We start from the raw sequence: 25,396 nt of genomic DNA on the forward strand, positions 1-25,396 counted from the left end.
CATCTTATTGTAAAAATATGTCCTCTTTGATTCTGCAGCCTTAAATTTATCAATATTTTGAGAAATGTGTATAATGATATGAAGAATAATTTAAAGATTTGTTTATAACCACAAAAATCAACACAGACCAATGGGAGTTATGTGATCTTTACTTATTCGAATGAGCACACGCTTAGCTTTCTTGTAATAAACAACAACGATAAGGATGAGACAATTTCTATGCGAGACACACTGCACTGCATGCCCCTTCATAATTAATACACAAGGTGAGAAAATAACAAGAACCAATTTGATTGGTTAGTAGAGATGACATTCTGAAACTTACAACTTGACTTCAAGAATTTTGAAGTGAGTTCATATACAAAACTTAAAGTATGTTGAAAAGTCCAATTCAAGTATGCATACAGCATGTCTTGCACAAATGATCTGTTTTGTTGTATATTGACTAACTAAATAGAAGTGTATAAAGTACTATGCTGCAGCGAAATACCAACACAAAACAAATAAAAAAATCAGAAAATGTAAAATTACCACAAAAGCATAATGATGGCGGCTTTAAACAGTTTACCAACATGAAGTATTATTTCCCGGTTGGTATATGTTTAAAAGCTTGTGAACATGTTCCGCCTTTGTGGCCCTTGGCTCTAATTTTGCAACTCCAAATAGCCATGTAATATAACTCGTCCGCTGAAGAAAATGGCTGCAAGACTTACAAAATCTCATTCATCTAGCAACGTGTCTAGCCATTCCTCTAGCTCACCGGCTTCCTCATCTAACTTCGCCCCTTTCGCTATTGTTACAACTTTCTCGTTGGGTATGGCTGCTTTCAAGTCTGAACCCGCACCTACAGAGCAGAGGACAAAGTCAACAAACGGTGCCAGATCAAATCGGATCGACTACATTGTTTACAGAGCCTGAAAGTACAAAAACTACAATTTCAGATATAGTGGAACCTCGGTGCTTGACCATAATCCATTTCGATTGAGTGGTCAAGCGCCGGTTGTTTGAAAACTGAAACCAATTTTTCCATAAAAAACAATGGTGAGAATTTCAATCAGTTTTTACCCCCCAAGAAAGATACTTTCAATATTACAAAAGCGTGTATCTCACTTTGGAGCCATTATTAAGGACTTATTATTATTAAGCAACACAAAAAAGTAAAAACTGGCAAAAAATATTCAAACCAACTGCGTAAGCCTTAGTGCACCAACGGTCTGAGTCGGATAGACGCCAAATGATCGAGAAGAGCGTCAACTTGGCTTTTTTCGTTTTTACGTAGCCTTTTCTGCACCGAAAATCTGTTTTTAAATTCAGATGCACTTTTACTCGAATTTTTTGGTTGAGTACCCAAATGCTCGAGTAATGAGATCGAGCACTGAGGTTTTGCGGTATACAGCTTTTAATATCATTCTGATTCAGTAAAAAAACCGACTCGGGTCATGATTTCCGAGCAGAATTATTTGATTCGTTCATGAAAGCCAACTTTTGACAGACTCTCTGATAACCAAGTTTACAAGATAACGACCCTCGGCTTTATCACTGTTAAACATGGACTTTGACAATGTTTTTGTAGATTGTATCGGAAATTATCGGTATTTTTCAATTGTTTGCGATTATTTTTGTTGTTTGAGGTGATCTGACTGCCAGAATGCTTTTAGATTAAAATCTATAAAACTTGATCGCGATTAAAACGTTAAAAAAATTATGTGCAAAACGACGTCACTAGTTGTTATCGTTGCGATAGTTGATATCGGTTATTGCGTTTCAGTTGAAGGGTTACACGTCTCTATTCTGTCAGTCTCTTTACAACTATAAATATCTTAATTGCGCTTTTGACTGATCTGAGCGTTTATTGCGATCAAGTTTTATCAGTTTTAATCTTGAAACATCCTGGCAGTTAGATCACCTCAAACACCAAAAACAATCACAAGTGATAAAAAAAATATTGATACTTTCTAATAAAATCTACGAAAATGTTGTGTAAGTTTATCTTTAATAGCGGGACTTTTTATGAACACTTTTTTAATTTTCACCTTTCACTAAATATTTTTTGTCCAAGGCAGAAACGGCAAATTAAACTACATTTTTTAATTAGATGAGGAAGATATTTAATAAGCAAATATATATAGTTTATATTCAGTTATACATAAGAGACACGCAGCAAAATACAGTCAAACATGGATAACTCGAACTTCACGGGACCGAGCGAAAGTGTTCGAATTATCAGAGGGTTCAAGTTATCAGAGCACTGTCACAAGTCCATGTATTTACTTATTTATTAGTAGATACATGTACATATACAATCTATATTATAAATCAAAAGCACAAATGGCTTGTTTCAAATTAAATGCTTCTAATGTAAAGTTTAAAACGTTTTTATCAAAGAGTATAGAGATTTTTCTATCACTTGAGATTGGTTCGTTGTTTGAGGTGATGTTATTGCCAGGGCGTTTTTCAGATTGACATTGGCAAAACTTGATCGTTGTTGAAATGCTCAAAAGAAAAGACATCCTTTTCTTTTGAGCGTTTTACCCACGATCAATTCTGCCGATTTTTCTTGAAGTTTTATGCAAAGATTACCTCACTTTACCTCGCTTCCGAAGGGCGATCGCTACGCGGATGTTTGGTATAAATCAAATTTCACCAAACCTTTAGAAAAGTCGTTGACAAAAATATTTTGCCGATGGTGGTAATAACGACGCTTATGAATTACGAAAAGTTGAGGTTTACCTCTATGGCTTGGAATAAAGTGATTTTCTAAAGCGATAGCAACCGTTTCGGTAGCCGTTGGGCAAAAAACAGTTCGAATTAACAGTGTTGAGTTCGAGTTATCTATAGCAATTTATCATTACGTGGGAACAGACCAAAGAAACCGTTCGAATTAACCATGTGTTCGAGCTATCCGTGGGCGAGTTATCCATGTTTCACTGTATAATGGACAGCGAGGTCATGATCTTTGCAATTTGTTGCTCAACCAGCAAGTTAATAACAAGACAACTGTGGACGCTAGCTAATAGCCATTTGCAGTTGACATGCACTACATAGCACTGATTGCTGACACCGAATAGAGTATCAAGAAGGAAGGTGGAGTAGCATAGACCCTTGAGATGTTATTATATAGATAATTAGCAATCATTGCGCAGTTGCAGTCAAAAGCTAGGGATAACTGAGCATTTTAATGATTGCTGAGAAGGCGGACGCGAGAAGAGAGGCTTTCCTCTTTTTATTATCTAGCGTTTTCATGTTCTACTTCGCGTAGCAGATCTGACTGGCTCCAAGGCATGGGACACACCTGCGTTTCACGCGTATTATATCACATTATTTTTAAATATTCTAATGCATTCTAATAATATTTTAAATATATATCAAGTACTGAAGCCTGTGAACCCATAAAATAATTTTTACACAGAAAGATGCTGAAAATCCATCAACTATGTGCAATCTTTCGGTCCGTCTTTCCAACTTATGCATTCACAAGGAATATTCAAAAAGCCTTCGCTCTCTGAAAGCATATCATATATACATGTATGTTATTTATACGAGTATATATTATATAATTGTTGATTTCTAGGAATAAATCTTTTTATATACAGTTTCCTGGTAACATGCCAGTATTGTAGCTGTCAATGGACTTGGAAGATTGTGTACCAAAGCTGTATATCTAAACAGTGCACTTTGTAAAGCACTAGACTGTGTACCAAAGTAACTCTTCATAAAGCACTAGACTGTGTACCAAAGTAATGCACATCATAAATTCTAAAGACGGTGTCCCAAAGTAGTATCGTTCATAAACTCCAGGGATAGAAGACAAATATTTACCTCCGCCCACATAGCTGTCATCGGCAGGGTGTTTCCTGTCAGCCAAGTAGTCGTGTCTTTCCATTTCCTCATCTTGACTAACAGATCAGAAAAGTTATGTCATATGATGTCACACATGAAATCGCATGAGATACAGCCTTGACCTTACCACTAGCATACAGTGGAATGCCTTCAAACATCAAGTAACAATCTTTTTAACATTATTATTGGAATCAAAGATTAGCTAGACCAAAAAGATGTCTGTGCCTTTCTTCAGCTCAGAAATTGCTTCAGTAAGCTTCAGTGATGTTGCATGTTGATAGAACAACACGTCTCCATTTCAATACAAAATAATTCTAATCAAAGATGGGCTCACATTAAATTTTAATTGGAAAGTATCGATATTTTTCTATCATTGGTGATTGTTTTTGATGTTTGAGGTGATCTGACTGCCAAGATGTTTCAAGATTAAATTCGACACAACTTGATTACAGTTAAAACACTCAGAAGTAAAATACATGCGAAATGGTCTCACTAGTTGTTATCATTGCGATAGTTGATATCGGTTATTGTGTTTAAGTTGCAGCGTTACAAGTCTCTATCCTTTCGGTCTTTTTCGCAACTATAGATGTCATAATCGCATTTGGCACTAATTAGACTACGTTTTGAGCAAGTTCATCTTTAAGATGGTCTGCTGACCCAAAAAATGAAGTTGACTATAAAAAAAGTCTGAACGGAGTTTTTGCAATGTTCAAAAGCAAAAACATTTTATCTTCCAACCTATGCTCAAACTAAATTTAGACCTGCCTTATTTATTCTTCCGGTGCAACGGAATGTTCTTGCGCTCGCAACAACACAGATTTCTACTCATATTTGTAATGTATTAAAAAAATCAAAACATCTGACTGTAAATCAGCCAAAAGCAGAAAATTGGGCCATTTTGTTTGCAAAATGGTTAAATTTGAATAGAAAAATTGGATTGAATAAACTAAAAGATTACCAGTTTTAAGCTTCGCTGACATTTTAAATATTTTAAATCAATGACATAACATGATTTGTAACTTTCCCAGCCAAAGTGCAATAATCACTAATTACTAAACATTTACCAACTAAAAATGTTTGGCTCTTTATAGCAGCACTCGTAATCAGCATTATGATTTAATGTTAATTAGTAAAGTTGTATGAATAAAAATGATGCAATATCAGCTCAAAACAAGACGAGTGAGTACAAGGCTTATTTCTAGAGTAACAAATGGAAACAAAACCATTTGCTTAGTAGTTGTATCAGAATATGGATTGACTTGGCAGTCACATCACTCAAGTGATCGCCAGCATAAGATCCTTTGTCTGAATCACAATCCAACAAACTACAGTATGCGCTGCCTCCTCCCTGAGACAACTTCAACTCAGGCAGCAAAAACTAGCAATTACTTTTGACATTACATTCCTGTAACTTGATACAACCTGTTTATCTCATGCAGTACCTAAACTAGCGGAGAAGATGAATATACAGAGATATCTGGTGACTATATTTGAGTTGAAACTTTACGAATATACCATTAGATGTAGGAACTCAGTCAAAAAATCCTCAGCCCTGAGGCTATGTTAAACCATAACTGCCACCATCCTAAGTAGAAGTTTCTCAAATAGCAAATCAGCTATGCTGATCAGTATGGTCACACTATTATTCATATTTACTGCCTCAATAAAAAAAATTCCAAACAATTTTGAGATTAATTTGCATTTTGTCCCCAAAACAATGTCATTTAGAACGTGTTGCTATTTAGCGGATATTATTAGCTAGGGCTATGGTAGAGTTTCATCAGAGACTTCTATTTGAAGATGACAGGCAACCTAATGAAGTAGTGGGTATGAGATCAAAAATTGACTATCACAAAGAAGTTACTACTGCCGTATTTTTCACACTGTAAGGTGCACTTGAAAGCCTAAAATTTTCTTTAAAAAATTGATTGTACACCTTTCAAATGCAGGGCCCCGTGTGTAGACTGAGTTCTAAGAAATGTTGTGGGCTTTTGGTACGTCACTACAGTCACTTACACCTACAATTATACCTACACTCAGACCAATACACAGTTATAACAACAAAAACACCTGCTAAGTAGCATATACTACAGTATACTACAGTATACTGTTAAGTATACATCAGAGGTGTGCTGTTAATTGCTATTTATTTTTAAGAAAATCTCTAAAATGGTATCCGTAAAGCGACGGAGGTTTAAACAGAGAGACAGTGACTAGCATGTTATGTTGCCATATGTGAATGGATGTGGGTGCACGGGCTAAGGTAAGGCCAGCCACCACTGTCAGAGCTTTCAAGAAAGCCGGCATCAATGTTAAACAGCAATCGGGTGGCGAGGCTGACTCAGTTCATGATGAGGAGAAACCCGAATGTTGCACAGAATGTTAGAAGAAGATTGAATATTTTATACAGTAAAGTTGACTAAATTCACTGTTTTGCATTTGTTGTCTTTTGAATGTTTCAAATTGGTTGTTGTGCCTTATGCATCGGATAAGTACAGAAATAGACGATGGAATTGAGACTGCACCCTATGATATAATGCGGTCTGAAATGCGGAAAACATGGTTATCTATTACAAAAACTTTTTCTACTCGTGATGGTGGGAACATGAGGCTTAGTCATAGATGACATCAAAAGGTATTAAAGTACTCACCCGGTCTTAGCTGACCACTTTCCTGTGTTTCTAAGGATAATTTCTCTTCTAGTCAGTGGTTCAACACTTCCGTGGTCGACTTTGTACACTGGGTCCATGTGAGTCTCAATGTAGTTGGAGAAAGTCTTCCTTGTCTCTCCTGAAATTTCTTTCAACTCTGCCTGCACAACGTCATAAACAGATTTAACATTTCCACAATAGGATATGAGGTCATCGTCTAACCTAGCTATTATATACTATTATGTATATTTCACCATAAAGGGTACATATATATTATCATGCGTATCCCACCATAAAGGGTACATACACTATCATGTATATCTCAACATGAAAGGTACATATACACTATCATGTATATCCCATCATAAAGGGTACATACACTATCATGTATATCCTATCATAAAGGGTACATATACACTATCATGTATATCCCACCATAAAGGGTACATACACTATCATGTATATTCCACCATAAAGGGTACATATACACTATCATGTATATCCCATCATAAAGGGTACATACACTATCATGTATATCCCATCATAAAGGGTACATATACACCATCATGTATATCCCACCATAAAGGGTACATATACACTATCATATACATCCCACCATAAAGGGTACATACACTATCATGTATATCCCATCATAAGGGGTACATATACACTATCATGTATATCCCACCATAAAGGGTACATATACACTATCATGTATATCCCACCATTAAGGGTACGTATACACTATCACGTATATCCCACCATAAAGGGTACATATACACTATCATGTATATCCCACCATTAAGCGTATATACACTATCACCTACATCACATGCCTCATACCATTAATCAGCCTGACTTGAATTATCCTTCACATAATTAATCTGACAGTATTCAATATTTTGATGCTAAAAGATTTTAAATATTGTTCAAATATCAACAGTTCAGTTGAAATCTGTGTACATTCGCAGTTTTGCTTCCGTGTAGGCCTACGCGTCTATGTACATCAATAATTTCATTGATGCTAGCAACAATGGAGAGCAACTCAGGTAGCCTGATCGACAGCACTGGAAGCCAAGGTAGATAAAGTTTCCGACAGCAATGAATAGGAAAATCTGAAATAGCATGACCAAAAGCATTAAAGACCAACTCAGACAGCGTCACCAACCGCATTGAAGACCAACTCAAATATAGCCTCTGACAGCATTGAAGACCAACTCAGATAGAGCCTCTGATAGCATTGAAGACCAACTCAAATATAGCCTCTGACAGCATTGAAGACCAACTCAGATATAGCCTCTGACAGCATTGAAGATCAACTCAGATATAGCCTCTGACAGCATTGAAGACCAACTCAGATAGAGCCTCTGACAGCATTGAAGACCAACTCAGATACAGCCTCTGACAGCATTGAAAACCAACTCAGATATAGCCTCTGACAGCATTAAAGACCAACTCAGACAGCGTCACCAACCGCATTGAAGACCAACTCAAATGTAGCCTCTGACAGCATTGAAGACCAACTCAGATATAGCCTCTGACAGCATTGAAGACCAACTCAGATATAGCCTCTGACAGCATTGAAGACCAACTCAGATATAGCCTCTGACAGCATTGAAAACCAACTCAGATATAGCCTCTGACAGCATTGAAGACCAACTCAAATACAGCCTCTGACAGCATTGAAGACCAACTCAGATATAGCCTCTGACAGCATTGAAGACCAACTCAGATACAGCCTCTGACAGCATTGAAAACCAACTCAGATATAGCCTCTGATAGCATTGAAGACCAACTCAGATACAGCCTCTGACAGCATTGAAAACCAACTCAGATAGAGCCTCTGACAGCATTGAAGACCAACTCAGATACAGCCTCTGACAGCATTGAAAACCAACTCAGATAGAGCCTCTGACAGCATTGAAGACCAACTCAGATATAGCCTCTGATAGCATTGAAGATCAACTCAGATATAGCCTCTGATAGCATTGAAGACCAACTCAGATACAGCCTCTGACAGCATTGAAAACCAACTCAGATAGAGCCTCTGACAGCATTGAAGACCAACTCAGATACAGCCTCTGACAGCATTGAAAACCAACTCAGATAGAGCCTCTGACAGCATTGAAGACCAACTCAGATAGAGCCTCTGACAGCATTGAAGACCAACTCAGATATAGCCTCTGACAGCATTGAAGACCAACTCAGATATAGCCTCTGATAGCATTGAAGATCAACTCAGATATAGCCTCTGATAGCATTGAAAACCAACTCAGATATAGCCTCTGACAGCATTGAAAACCAACTCAGATATAGCCTCTGACAGCATTGAAGACCAACTCAAATACAGCCTCTGACAGCATTGAAGACCAACTCAGATACAGCCTCTGACAGCATTGAAGACCAACTCAGATACAGCCTCTGACAGCATTGAAGACCAACTCAGATATAGCCTCTGACAGCATTGAAGACCAACTCAGATACAGCCTCTGACAGCATTGAAGACCAACTCAGATAGAGCCTCTGACAGCATTGAAGACCAACTCAGATACAGCCTCTGACAGCATTGAAAACCAACTCAGATACAGCCTCTGACAGCATTGAAGACCAACTCAGATAGAGCCTCTGACAGCATTGAAAACCAACTCAGATAGAGCCTCTGACAGCATTGAAGACCAACTCAGATATAGCCTCTGACAGCATTGAAAACCAACTCAGATAGAGCCTCTGACAGCATTGAAAACCAACGCAGATAGAGCCTCTGACAGCATTGAAGACCAACTCAGATATAGCCTCTGACAGCATTGAAGACCAACTCAGATACAGCCTCTGACAGCATTGAAGACCAACTCAGATAGAGCCTCTGACAGCATTGAAAACCAACTCAGATACAGCCTCTGACAGCATTGAAAACCAACTCAGATAGAGCCTCTGACAGCATTGAAGACCAACTCAGATACAGCCTCTGACAGCATTGAAAACCAACTCAGATAGAGCCTCTGACAGCATTGAAGACCAACTCAGATAGAGCCTCTGACAGCATTGAAGACCAACTCAGATAGAGCCTCTGACAGCATTGAAAACCAACTCAGATAGAGCCTCTGACAGCATTGAAGACCAACTCAGATAGAGCCTCTGACAGCATTGAAAACCAACTCAGATACAGCCTCTGACAGCATTGAAGACCAACTCAGATAGAGCCTCTGACAGCATTGAAAACCAACTCAGATAGAGCCTCTGACAGCATTGAAGACCAACTCAGACAGAGCCTCTGACAGCATTGAAGACCAACTCAGATACAGCCTCTGACAGCATTGAAAACCAACTCAGATAGAGCCTCTGACAGCATTGAAAACCAACTCAGATATAGCCTCTAAAAGCATTAAAGACCAACTCAGATACAGCCTCTGACAGCATTGGAAACCAACTCAAACACAAGTATCAACAATGCCTGATCAATAAAATGCCATGCAGCTGGCCCATTCATTTTTGCTGCGAGAAACTTCAGCAAGGGTACAAACCAGAAGGGTAACCTACCATTGGATAAGGGTAATAATACACCAAACCAAAGATTTCCTATAAATTATCTAATTTGAAAGAATTTATAGGAGCCTTGAGCGGAAGCCTAGAATCGATAGAGCCACTCAAATAAGCAAGAGCAACAACACTCCATACTGTAGAATATATCAACAGCGCGCGGTCTGCCTTACGATGGATCAATAGAGCTGAGAGATACTCGCATATAATAACGGGATGCACTCCAACTGGCCACACTAGAGGTCAGAAAAGCGGCGTAGAAACTCTCATATGCTGACAAGAATTCACAGAATCACTTGACAGGATAGAAGAGGAATTATTCAGAGAAATCAACATCAACTACTTAAGGTAAGAAGAGGGGAAAATCCATGTTGTGTTATAATAGTCGACTACGAACACAAAAATTCGACAAAAAATAAAATGTAATATTTTAAAGAGAGCTTGAGAACTTAGAATCTCATAAACCTCAAGCGGGTTGTGCTATTTGTATCACCTACCAACTTTCCATAAGGTTTACAGTTTGATGCCAAGGTTCCTTATTGCTGACTGTTCTATACGTAAAAGCTATAAAAGCCTTTTACGCTGCCTATACGCCGTAGTAATTAGCTATTAATTCTCAAATTATTTCATGCTCAACCGATGTGAGGAATGCTGTCACCCCGCCTTATTTCATATAACCTTGATGATAAAGCCTACAGTCACTGTCCAAACATTGCTTGCTAGAACACAACTCTGTATAACTGACTGAGATGAGCATTCCATGAAGCCCTGGCTGGCTTCAAACTGCACATTGTTGTTAAGGAGAAACAGGTCTTGTTGTGCTGCTCACTGCCGCCAATGAGTGCTTTGGCTATGCTCTCTACTATAGCAAAATAGCTCGAGTTACACCAGACTTGAAGATAAAATAGTAAATTTACCAAAATCAGCAGCGAGCGCTTCTCTCAAAGTTCATTTTTTAACTTTATAAAATATGTTGTTGTTATACATATGTCATCATTAACAAAATTCAAACAGAATAAACTGAAATACATCCTACAAAGGACGACCAAACTCCCAAAACTGAAAATTCTAATGTTAATTTTCCTGAAAAATGCTAGCAAACCGACAGCAATAGACAATCGGTTAAAATGCAGTCGGAACGCGCGTCTATCTAGTTTGTCTCAATGTTAATATGCAAGATAGATAGTAAGACGAATCCAGAGTTGTTCTACTTAGTAGGCCAGCTTCTCTTGATAATCAAAACACTCACGGTAATAAAAAGATAAGATGCTGCAATATATGCACTGAATAATTGCAACAAAGACTGTTTCATCTATTCCATGCGGGTTTAGTAAAAGATATTGTCACTATGTTCCTATTTGATAAAGATTAAGCAGTAGAAATGTTACAGTATAACGTCTACCAAAGATTCCGTTAATTAACTGCAAGAGAGATTCAAAAGGTTTATGTAGTTATTGGTAGCTTTTAGCACAAAGTAATAGAAATATTGCGTTTAGTACATTAACTTGTTATGGCTTTTGAAGGGGAATAAAATGAACAATAGATGGAAAAGTGAATTAAATATAACATCATATGGAATAGATTGTGGTTATTAATGTTTAGACTGAGGCAAAACAGTAAATCAATACTCCGTGATGCGTGTACATCTATGACAAATGTACATCTATGACAGATGTATGTCTATGACAGATGTACATAGACATAAATCTGTCATAGATGTACATCTATGACAAATGTACATCTATGACAGATGTACATAGACATACATCTGTCAGAGATGTACATCTATGACAGATGTACATCTATGACAGATGTACATCTATGACAGATGTATGTCTATGGCAGATGTACATCTATGACAGATTCATATCTATAACAGATGTATATCTATAATGTAAATGTGTCAGATGTGACAGACATACTATATCTGTGACAGACATACTATATCTGTGACAGATACACATTTGTCATAGACATACATCTATGGTAATGCATTCCTCACATTTGTCATAGACATACATCTATGGCAAATGTATATCTGCCATAGACGTACATCTAAGACAGACGTACATCTATAAGAAATGTATATTTAGTTGTTTACTGCAATATATATTCTTGTGATGTCATGAGGGTTCTGCAGGCTTATTCTGCAGAGTACAATTGCAGAGAAAAGCATAAACAATGTCGCTTGTGTAATCAAAATAGAGGTGAGATTGTGATTAGAAATTTCAATAAACGTCTGAGTGAAGCTAATAACATGTGTCAATCACCTGTTTACAAACATCAACCTCAAGTTAGCAACGGCATGCTTCTGCTCTCCGATTCCCAAAAGCAAACAAGCTAGTTTTGCAAAGGCAAGAGACTATAATTATGGTAAGATTGGAGTCTTACATACTTTAAGGCTGGAATAATAACTGTGTTTGTTAAGTCCTTATCAAGGAGAGTAAAGGGGAAGTATGAATAGATATATACAAAACTGTGAGGGGACAGCCCATTATCAGCAAATTAATAATGCTATATAGCATTATTAATTTAGTACAAATCAAAACATTTACAGGTGCTGAAGGGACAATCATGTCTACAGTGAGCGTATCCTTCTGCCTGCTCATGAGATGTACACATTGCTTAACAAGCGCTCTGAAGAACAATATAGGAGACTTCTTACCAGAAGTGTTAAAGCTTTATTCCAATATTCACTATATATTCATTGTAGAAAAATGAAAAGAAACTTGAAGAAAATAATAAAATGGAATCAGAGGGCGAGTTTCCAAGTTCTATTTTCGGAAAATCATCCTTTGATTCCATTTTATTTATTTCCTTTAAACTTCACTTCATTTTTTCAATGAATATATAGTGAGTGCCAGAATACAGCTTTAATCTTAATGTTAGGAAGTCTTCTATACTGTCCTTTGGCACACTAGTTAAGCTATGTCTACATCTACTAGCCAAATGACAGGATATGTTCACTGTAGACAAGATTGTATCACTCCATATTTTATGTAAAAACAAACATACTAATTTGGCTGTACTTAGATGTATAACTATTGTAGCAGAAGAGTAGCCAAGGGGATAGAGGTGTCTGAACCCTAGGTTCTAATCTTCTATGGTTTTAAGGGATCGATTAGTAATGCTGTTCCTAGAAAAAACTTTGTCTTGGATCTTCCTCTTTAACTTTGAGGTCTGATTAGATGAGTCAAACTTTATTTCTATACAGTACTTTTAGATCATGAAACCTCAGTGTAGGAAATGAGATTAACAACTATGCGCATACATTCACATCTTCAAAAGAGAACCTGCTATCCCCTGACACTTCTGTATGAAAGGACTTGTAAGTTGCATGCTATGACTTGACTGATATGCATAATCAGTAGCGCTTCCTGACAAAGACTTTGATGCTTTGACACTCGCAACTAACACGACTGCTCTCCTTTAGATTTCCTCAATCACAAACAAAAATTTATCGCGATGATATTTGTCCTGTCATGTTACAGAAAAAATATTTTTAAGGTATTTGCAAAAATAGCTCGATCGAGTTTTTAGCAAAAAGTGCCTTGATGCAACAGATAGGCGTAATTGTGAACTTACAAAAATATATATATGGCCATGGGTACCTCCTTCAAAAAAATGATTTGCAAGATCTGCAGCATATTAATATATATTATGTATGAATCATTATATTATTTCATAATACTATTGCACTTCATTATAAAACAAGCAAGTGCTTAGCCCGCCAGACCATCTTTTAAATTCATTCACTCCGACAAGCAAATGTACATATTGTATGCATTACATCAGGATAGCTTTCTCTACTGGTAAACTAATTTAATATTTCAATACACTCATTATCATTGCAACCGGTGATTAGCAGGATACCTTACACATAAGTTATAATCACAGAGAAACACTGTTACTACAACCTTCAACTCACTATCCAGCCTCCTCAGCAACACTATTAGACTATTAACATTTAAAACATGTCTGCTCAGCTCACTCAATAATTCCTGATTTCTATCCTTTCAATTTTTGTTCCTTTCTTTTGGCATGTAATGATAAACATTATATGCACATATTTATGTACGTATGTACATACATAAATATGTATGTATGTACGTACGTACATACGTATGTATGTATGTATGTACGTATGTATGTACATATGATGTATGTATGTACGTATGTATGATGTACGTACGTACATATACGTACCAATATACATACGTACATACATATGTATGTACGTACATATGTATGTACATACGTACGTACATACGTACATACGTACATACATACAGATAAGAATAATGTTTATTAGAATAACTTGAAATAGCTTGCCTGAGTTCCACAAGTTTTTCGAGCAGTGTAAGGTTTAGGCATGGTTAGATGACACAGTGAGTTGGAGAACAAGACACTCTTAATGTTTAGCCAAGTGTAAAAATGTTGAGTTGCTTCTAGCAAAAGCTCCAATAATGTTATCAGGGAGTTGTCTCGCCTTAGCTATTCATCATATATGTATGTGTATTGTGATTATAACAATGATTTTTTTAAAAGCTGCAACTGTTAGTGAACTATGTATAGAAATCATTGAATAAGTCCTATGTAAATATTTGTTATCATCAATGAGCTAAATCAACCATCCTATACAACGTAGACATCAGTTTAAATCTGTGTACAGTACTGAAGGCCAGTTCACACTATATCGCTGTATATCAGCGTTTTCCTTTCAGCATTCATCGTCGATTATGTGAACCATAAACCAATGGCATCGACGAAGCAATGTGGACAGGTCGGAAAAGTTTGCAGCTGTCAACTTTCCTGATGTTTCACCGAGCATCGACGACCACCTTTACAATGTGAAGCATTTCAGCGATAGTAATTCACCGTCACGGATAGCGTGATTAATTTATTTCCGTTTACGATAGTTGCTGCTGGACTTGTATTTGACTTCAGCCCACTAAAACAAAGAGGTTTCTTCGTGAAAATTTAAAATGAAAAATTAGAACACTACGTCACCGAGCATTTGCTGATGTAAACGCGGATGGGTTTGTGATAGTGTGAACATTTTTATCATCAATGATCACTAAAGTATTGTGGCATCAACGCCGAAATATATGGCGATATAGTGTGAACCAGCCTTAATTACGTTGTGTACTAATTTGTGTTCGCCTAATCTCTATAAGCTGTCATGAAGTCCCTCAGCATCATGTTGACTGTTCATGTACCAATTAGGATAGAAGAAGGTCATATCCACAGCTATTCTATATGCTGACGATGAAAATTTATTTTTGAGTCCAACAATTTGAATAATGGCATTGATATAGCTAACAATGAACTTCAAAAAATTGAACAAAGGTGTAATACAAATAAATTAATTGCAAACATGGACAACCAATTGTACATTGTAGTGAGAAATCATCAAAAGAAAATGAAATCAGAAAATCAATAAAATTATTTGATTTGGAATTAAAGGAGACATCTTCAATCATATTCTTAGGAATTCATTTGGACAGTCACCTGATATGGGATACTCACATCAATAAACTGAATAAGCAGATAGCATCTATGTCAGGCCTGATTAGTAGATGCTCTAAATTTTTACCCCGAAGTGTTATGAAACTAACATACAACGCATTTATTGACTCTAAAAGTAGTTACTGACTGGAGTCATGATTAACTGCTCCATTTTGTTATTTAAAAAAAAATTAATATCACAAAAACGTCTAATGCACATAACCTGTAACTCTTTCGCTATCATAAGCCGATGTATTGACTTTCGCGGTAATACAAGTACAGACCATAAGCCGATGTATCGGCTTATCAATAGGGTTTCACTTTTCTTTTCATTACGATGGCTATACATTGGCTAGACCAATCAAATTTTGTCTCCAACAAAACAACCTTGTTGCCAATCATGTGCAACCAATCGAAAATCTTTTTTGCTGAGCAATTCAATTTTTAATTATTTTTTCAAAGCGAGAAAACCAGATCGCAATCATTATGGTAATAAGAAATTCCCCACGTTATTTCGGTGCAAAAAAAGGGTCAGAGATTTTGTGAGAATAATATTAACTAAACAATTTTATACTTTTCTTGTAGAGAATTTTGTTTTGAATAAGACGCACCTTACAGTAAAACAATAGTTGCTGTGGTTCTCGAAATATTGCACAAATACTAGCGGCATATCAATTTTTCGAAAATCCGGTTGAATTAATTTGGTCAGAATAACGATTTTATTGCAGCAGTGAAAGAGTTAATAAACCACCACTGACTTCATCTCGGTCTCTGTTTATTAATTTTACCAGTATAATATTCTCTTGATAGCTCATTCAAAATCTTATTCATGTGATGACAAAAATAACCTCAGATTTCTACAAAACAATCTACCTTTTCCATTATTTTATACTGCTTCAGGTCAAAAAACAATCGAATGCAGAGTAACATCACAATGGAACAGTCTTCCAATAGACTTACGCAGAACCTCTGCGTTCACTAGTTTCAGAGTTAACGTTAAGAGCCATTTGTTAAGCCTAGACTAATCCACAACTACTATTCGAGTATGCCAACTCCTGTGGGCCAAGCATCTCGATTAGCTGCAGTGCTACTGCGCATGTGGGCTTCATCATGCCTTAACAAATGGAACTAAGCTTTCACTTATTTTGCTCAACTTAATCAATATTATAACCATATCTTCATTTTGCTTAATGTTATATTTCTTCAAATTAATGAAATAAATACACACGCGCGCACACAGCTGAACCATTTGTTCACAGAAATTATTAGAATCACAGACATAGGCCAACCACGGAGCATAAAGGCTCATAGCAATGATTGAATAAAATTAAATATAAAAATATCACTCAAGAATAAAAATAAGCCATTTTAAACCGTTTCTACATATAGGTTAATGCGCTTTCTTCCTTAAAAGTTGACTTGCAACAAAATTCACATTACAGTTATTTGATATCAAAAGGTTCGCCATGTCTCACTCTGCTGTGTTGTAGGCACAAAATATGTGAAAATGTGATTACAAGCCCTTAAAAGCTCAAAAACAAACAGTTAATCGTGGCTATCATGAAACTGGCCGTAGGTTGAAATCTCTCTAAAAATGGCTCAAATGTGACGGAGTTGAACATGATGTGCTTCTGTTTACACTTTCATGCAACCTCATTCGTCAAAATATTTTCATAAATAAACTTCACGCATTCAATAAAATCATGTTTATTGTCGTTGCGCGTCTATTTCATTATTATTATAATGGTGTCACTTGGAGCACTGTCATCTCAAAACCTAGCCTAAAAATCAGTTTACTTTTTAACCATAGCTCGAGGGGGTGCATATCATCCTCTGATAAACATGAGGAGCCTGTTGGTAAACTGTGATGGTCAAAAAATGCAATAGAAATTGTTCACGCCATTTGGCGGAAAATATAGGTCACATGATCAGATTATGACTACGCGATTAGACCAAGCTGAAACGAAACAGTGAAGTAGCGAGCATTTATATGTGATAAGGGCTTTCCGATAGAACCCAAAGTGTTTGTCATAAACTAGTGCTACGAGTCATTTATATTCAACCTTTTATTGGCCTTTCATTTCACGTGATAACATCAGGTGTCAAAACAATAACCATGTCGAGTTGAATTCATCATCAGAACAAGGGATTCCAACCTACGGCCGTTTTCGTGATGACTGTTCGTTTTTTAGCTATTAAGAGCTTATAATCACATGTTTACATATTTTGAACCTCCAACACAGCAGAGTAAGACATGGTCAATCTTTTGATACCAAAAACCGTGATGTAAATTTTGTTTCCAGTCAACCTTTAAGATTGATTCCCACTACATCCCCGCTAGTTGGAGTTGTCCTCTCGGTGATTATTAGTCAACTAGCTGCACCGTAAATCAATGGCATCGTCAAGGTAGCGCGGCTACTTAGGGAAAGATGGCAGCTCTCAAACTTTCCTGATAGTTCACCGAGCATCCACTACAGCCTGTAAAATGTGTACCAATTCGGCGATGGTGATTGGCTATCACGGATTACTCGATTCATATTTTCTTTTGTTGCAATTGTTGCAGGACCAGTATTTCGCCATTTCCGCGACAGCATTGTAAATTGACAATGCTATGCTGTAAATTTCGCTGATGTACATGTGGATGGGCTTATGATATTGTGGACATCGTTATGAGTAAAGCCATTTTTGGTCTGATTGTGACGAGCAGGACATTTGAATGTTTCTTCGCATACTCTACAGCCCAGATGTGAACTTTTGCTATAATGTTTGCTGCTTTAAGCAGCACTTGACACCAACTATCACTGAATGAGATTTCATCCTTGTCATGCAATGGATTGAAGAATTATTAAATGTGTGACATTAATTAAATGGTGTGACAGTCGGGACCATGATTAGATACGAAAAACTAATTTGCAATCGATTGCAAAAATCTTCTGAAGTTTTTGACTCATGACATTATTGTTTGACATGCTCATATCCCTACTACCCTTCTACAAGAAATATGTACTGTTTTGTTTTCAGGCCTAAGTTAAAGGTTTCTGTGAGGTTTGAAAGAAGGCAACTAAATGTGACACGTGAGTGATGAGCGGGACAAAAATAACATTACGAAAAATCCAGCAGTTTTCTACATTTTGCAGTTGTTAGACAACAAATTGTCACGATTTGAAGTTACAACATCGATATACATGTGGTAAACCAACTAATAATTTAAATTAGTATATATTATACTTATTTTACTTAAAAATGAAACATAAAACACATACGATTCAAAATTATCAGACTTATGCAGTAAACCATTTTTTTTCAAAACCATTACATTCTGCCATTATTATTTCCTATTTCTAGTGAAAGTATCTCAGTGACCTGATAGTTCCCGCTGGCACAATAACTGGAATGCCTTAAGAGGAAAGTTCCTCTGGGTGGTTCTTTTGTCGTTGGGGTTTGGCCGCATAAACTTCTTGCGCGCACCGTGCATGTACTTTATAGTGTAGAGCTATACTTTCATTGGCTTCCGCTGCGAGAATTTCTCTAATGTTGAATACCTGGTGGTTACCTCTTGATTAGGTTCACTGCTCTGTGTGTGTGGAATTGGCTGCCAGAGAAAAGGACACCATTCCATCAGAACAACATCACTATCTTTTTTATTTGATATGTGATGGTACAATTGAATGCCATGAATTAGAGGCACCATGGACCACGGTTCTTTGCAGATCTGCCCTGTTTCAGTAATCTTATCTTTTGAGATGGAGAATATCTTCATTGGTTTCACTGATTTGGAAGTTATGGTTGTTGCAGCTTGCACAAATGATTTTGCCAAGTTTAGGACATACATTTTCCGGTACACTACCATTAGAACCATGTTGTTTGATGCTTTCCCACAATACTATCTCTTGCACCTTTGCCGTGTGATGTAATTTTTGAAACCATAATTTACAAACACACATTTGGTTCAAATATTACCTCATGATTTGATGGCATCACTCCAAGTGTGTATCAGTAGGGTAGTCTTGACAAACTTCAAGTTCTGAGTTACAAAACATCTAATTTATTCCAATTTTTCATTTCTCTCAATGAAACTGGCTTTTTGACTTGGAATTTCAAGCATTGCTTTTACATGCAGAGCATCAAATGAAATCTCAAACAAAGACAGACATCGTCATATTATTAAAAAATATCCCACACGTCACAAATCCTTCGTTTTTTGTGACGCAGTTTTATCGTTGTCAGCCATCTTTATAGACAATTTTATCGTTAAAAACATGAAGCTTTTGCAATAAATGTTTGAAAATGATGCTTTTGTTTGCAGTTTTTTTATTATAGTATCAAAACAACACTAAAAAGTACTATTAAATAAAAGAAAAACAATCGTTTTCTACAAATATGGCGGCTTTTTTGTGAACGAGCGCATGTGCAAACGGCTTGATGTCAAAAAATAATGATGGATACTTCCATGTGCCTATAAAACAGAAACTTGCCATATTTTCAGCGAATTGGCGAGTTTGGCTGAGGCATAGCAGCCCAAAATCGAATTATAGATAAAATCTTTTTACTTCAGATAGCTTAGGAAGAACAGGCTGCAACTAAATGCACTAAAAATGTGATGCGAGAGACGAACTATTTTTAGCTCGCCTGAATGGTAAGGAAAGACTGCATTTGTTAGGAAAAAACACCTGGGCTAAAAAATCTATTCTTGTATTGATTACAAAATAAAATCAAAACTTATTTCAGAATGAGTGGTAAAGTTTGAGAGAAGATGACCTAATGTCCCACGCATCACACACAATACCAGAAAAATCTACTTGCATGCCCCATATCATCATGGGAGAAGATTTCATTATAAAAATTTTCTTGTTTTTGTATGTCTGAACACATTTACTCACTAATTGACAGAAAATTATGATCACAAAAGGTAGAAAAAAAATTACGTATGTGCGTGACACTATGCCTGGCCTTGCCTTTATCACAGACAATCATCGAAGGATTGTGCGATTAATACTAACATTCAGCGATACAGTGTGAACCAGCCTTTAGGATGCTAAAACTGTTTAGACAGTTATGGCTTTCCACATAAACCAATCAACAAACAGGGATTTCCACATAGACCAATCAGCAGACAGGGCTTTCCACATAGACCAATCAACAGACAGGGCTTTCAAAATAGACCAATCAACAGTTAGGGTTTTCCAAATAGACCAATCAACAGTTAGGGCTTTCCAAATAGATTAATCAACAGTTAGGGCTTTCCAAATAGATCAATCAACCGAAATTGTAAAATAAACAGACAGTTATCAAGTTGTCAATATCAAATCAGCTGACGGTCCAAAACAAACATGCATCACAAACAGAGAGCATCGAAAATAGCCAAAAGTAATCGGTTTAATGATAAAAACACACAAAAGTCTTGGTAGATTTTTTAGAAAGTATCGGTATGTTTTCATCATTTGTGATTGTTTTTGATGTTTGAGGTGATCTGACTGTACGATTGTTTTACGATTAGAATCGACAAAACTTGCTCGTGGTTAAAATGCTCAGATCATGCGAAAGTGCAATTATGACATCTAATAGTTGCAAAGAGACTGACAGAATAGAGACACATAATGATGGAACTTGAACGCAATAGCTAATATCAAATATAGCAATGATAGCAACTAGTGACATCATTGTAGCAGGTATTTATTTTCTGAGGTTGTTACCGTGATCAAGTTTTGTTAATTTTAATCTTGAAATATCCTGGCAGTCAGATCACCTCAAACATCAAAAACAATCATAAATGATATAAAAATATCAATACTTTCTAATAAAATCTACTAAACTTTCAACTAAGTTCATCTTTAAAACAGTTTTACAGGGTAACATCGGGTTTGCGACTAGCATCTTGATCCTATTAAAAATTTCCCAGCGAAAGACGTGACAAGATGCCCTCGGTAATGGCAGAGCAATCGATTAGTATGCAAATGTGAGGACTAGTTTTAAGGAACCAGCTCATCATGCCTCGAGTCCCTCGGGACCACGTCTAATCAGTGCAACGCTAAATTTGCAATCAGTTTATGCTCAGTGATTAAGTCTCCGTAACGGCTGTGAGGCTGATCAATACACTCCGAGATTCAAGTGTTCGCTGTAGCTACCAAGTGCTTGTAATACAGTCTTAGACGTAATGTATGCCTTACATAGACTAGTAGACAAAAAGCGCTTGATGTCAAAATCGATGTATTTACCACGCCCGTGCATATCACTTACAGCTAATAACCATAATAAAATAATGTTACATTTTATGATGTGTGTATAACTTTTGCTTGGCACTAGTAGATCATCAACAAAAATGATGTTTTTCGTTACAAAAACGAAAATGAAAAAACAGAAATCAATAATTATTGAGCGAGCTGAACAGATGTGTTTTAAAAGTTGATAATCTAATAGTATTGCAGATCAGCTGGGAGAGTGTACTGTAGATTGTAGTAACAGAAAGTTCCCAAACCGAAACATACAATCATAGATGTAGCATGTTGGTGTCACTAAATAAAAAGCAACGTTTTTATTTGTGTGGAAGGATAAATATTCTGAGAATAGTTTACGTAGTAATTTGAAACCTGTGACACAAATATGGAAATGAGCGAGTTTGAGATAAGGCAATATGTTCAAAGATTTTCAGAAGGGATTGATGGAAGAGTGGTGGACCTGGAATGCATACTCGGTAGTACACAAATCTTAGTATAAATTTCTGTAAGATAAATACCCTTCTCCGCTGTCGTCATGGTGAGACGGGTTAAATGATGATTAAAATAAATAATGATAAAAAGAAACATAAATTGATAGAAGACCTGAAAATCCTCAGTATCCTGTGGTAGAGGACTACAAGATATTTTTTTCAATTTGGTTTACTGAACATGGAAACAGAAATTTTTGATAAACTCTTCCATAACATAAAGAGTCATGATAAATAGGAATAGTTCTATGATACAGCAGCTTGAGTTCGATGAGTTTCATAGAGAGTCAAGTTTCTCCTCAAGCAAGTTTACCGTTAGAGGGGTGATACGTCTGCAAAAACTGCTGTTTTCTATCGCCCAATCAACTTGGGGTGGCACAATCAGTATGCTTATAATTAGGGATAGCGGATCCTAGTATCAATATTTGAACCAGTAAAGACCAATCTGCTTTTGAATGAATCTGAAACTTCAAGCACCGTCCACAAATCCACTATTGATCATGGTAGTAGTATTTCCCGCTAAAACACTAACAACTATCTTAAGCTGCCAGTTTCTATCACTGAGATATAGAGATTAATTAATTAATCTAATTAAAGATTAACTTACACAAAATTTTTGTCGACTTTATCAAAAAGTATCAGTATTTTTCTATAATTTGCAATTGTTTTTGATGTTAGAGGTGATCTGACTGACAGGATGTTTCTCGATTAAAATCAACAAAACTTGAACATAGTTAAAACACTCAGAAGAAAAAGGCACTTTTTCCTGAGCATTTTAACCGCGATAAGTTTTGTCGATTTTAATCTTGAAACATCCTGGCAGTCACACAGCCTCAAGATTAAAAACAGTCTCAAATAATAGAAAAATGTCGATACCTTCTGATAAAATCTACTAAAACTTTGTGTATAGTCATGTTTAATGATGGAAGTGAGCAGCCTGCTAGAGATAAGGTATAAAATAAAGAATAATATTATGCCAGTACTTTTATTGCACAATTAGAATGCTCTTTAGTGATAAAAAGACTTTCATTCATAATTTATACTGGAGTGTTATTATTTTGTATCATACAACATTTATGATCATCTGTTTAACTCTCAGCGGCATTCAAATCCCGTGGTTCAATTACAGTTCAATATTTCATTGCTATCTGCTCTATATACGGCATGTGTAACACCGAGTAAGTTGACTCGGAGAATTTTACCTTGACCCAAATCTATATCATGGTCATAATTAATGTAATTGCGTTGTGGCCACATCGAGACTGCATTGTAGTTACAATATGGTTCTGTTGTGATTGCATTATGAATGTGCTGTGGTTGCATTATGGTTGTGCTGTGGTTGCATTATGGTTGTGCTGTGGTTGCATTGTGAAGGTGATGTAGCTGCATTGAAGGTATTTTGTGGTTGAAGTGTGGTTCTATTGTGATTGAGCTATAACTGTAAGTTTGTGGCTGTATTATGATTGTGGAGATCAAATCATGGTTATATTTAGGGTGCAGTATGCATTATGTTTTTCTTATGATTGAATGGTGGCTGTCTTATAAACGTTTTCTGGTAGTATTGCTGATTGTGTTGTTTGTTTTATGGTTGTGTCATGGTGGTAGTTTAGTTGTCTTATAGTCATATTTGGGATGTGTTATGGTTGCATTGATGAGTTTTAGTTACATTGTAGTTGGTCATATTTGCAATGTTTATTCTGCAGCTTCTTAATTATAAACATTCTTGAAGCATACACATATTCTATGTCATTATATGAGACTCTCAACATAGGCAAAACTCAACATAGGCAAAAAAATTCCATGTCTGCTGTAGATGCTCTATGATGCCTTCCATATTGCATATCATGCTATATCACCTCCCTGTATTACAAGTTAATAAACAATAATGGTGCTTGATGAGATGTTTTGACCACCATAGTTCAACTACGTACTTAGGTACGTATATTTAGTCACAATTCCATTTTATGGCTGTGGTCTCGTTCATCTAGCAAGCTCAAAGTATTGATCTGCTGCCGACATACCTGAAGAGCTGTTCAAATGATTAGAAACAATGTAGATAGTTTTGTTGATTAGCAAGTCTTTTAAATGGAATGAAAAACAGCAATTTTGTTCAAGTGCTCTCCAACAAGTTAGGTGCATCAACACAAATCTCACTCTATCCGTGTTGTTCAACTTCTACATTCTTAAATCCCTTATCATTATACAGATGGACAGTTTTGAGAAGGAGCAGTGTGTGACTGAGGTAGGAAGGAGTTTGAAAGTAGTGCATCTTAAATAAGGCAAAAACGCAAATAAAAATGCGTGAAAAAAGGGTCTGATTTAAACTTAGGTGCTATTAAGTAACAACTTTTGAAAGTTCAGGTTTTTCATGTTTAAAGTTGATTACAGTATGAACATCTTAACTTGCACACTACTAGTTATTCCGCTGTAAAAAAGATATAGATCGATTGAAAGATTCAGTATGGATGTTTTGGCCTTCACCCTGGAGTTTATGCAACAACACGTGTGGTTTATTGAACTGTTTTTGCAGTGTGGTCTAGCTATATGCTTTATCAGTGAGTGCAGGCATGACATTAAAAAGTAGCCTGCAGGTTAGACCGAGTTATGGTAGTGACATACGCTCCTTAAAAATGCAGGTTCTGCAGCTTAAACGCATAGAAACCAGTCTTGTGTTAGAGCCCTAACACCAAGTTCAGTTTAATCATAAACATACGGTCATGCCTCAACATAGTAAACACTGATGCAGCACATCCGGTTCTATAATAGCAACCTAAAATTGTTGAAAAGGGTTTATGGGTTGTTGTTACTCAAATTGCATTTCCTCGGCAACAGTCATTTGTTTTGAATAGTAAAAAAATGAGAAATGCTAATTCAATATAACAAAAAATATTTTGGGATGAGGAAGTTGCATAGAAGTTACGTTTCTTTAAGCAAAAATTCTTAGGGTAGCAAACAAACATAGAAATAACGATGTAGTTTTAATTCCAATGTTGTATCTTATAGGCTAAAAGTATTTAAGAAACAAGAGCTCTTTCTGTAATTCTGCCATGGTCACCTGATAAGACATAAGAACTGCAGTGGAGGGTACACTCGGAGAAACAATTTATTTGCTGCAGTTAATTAAAGAAGTTAGACTGCATCAGAGAACTTTATTTAA

The 25,396-nt window shown here is 36.4% G+C and overlaps 1 protein-coding gene across 2 annotated transcripts in view; it reads right to left on the reverse strand.

Moving 5' to 3' along the window:
• Positions 1–25,396, reverse strand: part of LOC137405585 (uncharacterized) — a 48,111-nt gene that overhangs the window by 8,165 nt on the left and 14,550 nt on the right. The window contains exons 5-7 of one of the 2 annotated variants that reach the window (XM_068091888.1): positions 6,492–6,652; positions 3,820–3,896; positions 714–844 (exon numbers count right to left, since the gene is read on the reverse strand). In XM_068091888.1, the coding sequence (XP_067947989.1) occupies positions 720–844; positions 3,820–3,896; positions 6,492–6,652 (363 nt within the window). In that variant the 3' untranslated portion in view covers positions 714–719. Of the gene's footprint in view, positions 1–6; positions 845–3,819; positions 3,897–6,491; positions 6,653–25,396 lie in introns of those variants that run through there. The other variant, XM_068091887.1, reaches the window with a different exon arrangement.

Source organism: Watersipora subatra, chromosome 10, assembly GCF_963576615.1.
Source record: "Watersipora subatra chromosome 10, tzWatSuba1.1, whole genome shotgun sequence".
Lineage (NCBI taxonomy): Eukaryota > Metazoa > Bryozoa > Gymnolaemata > Cheilostomatida > Watersiporidae > Watersipora > Watersipora subatra.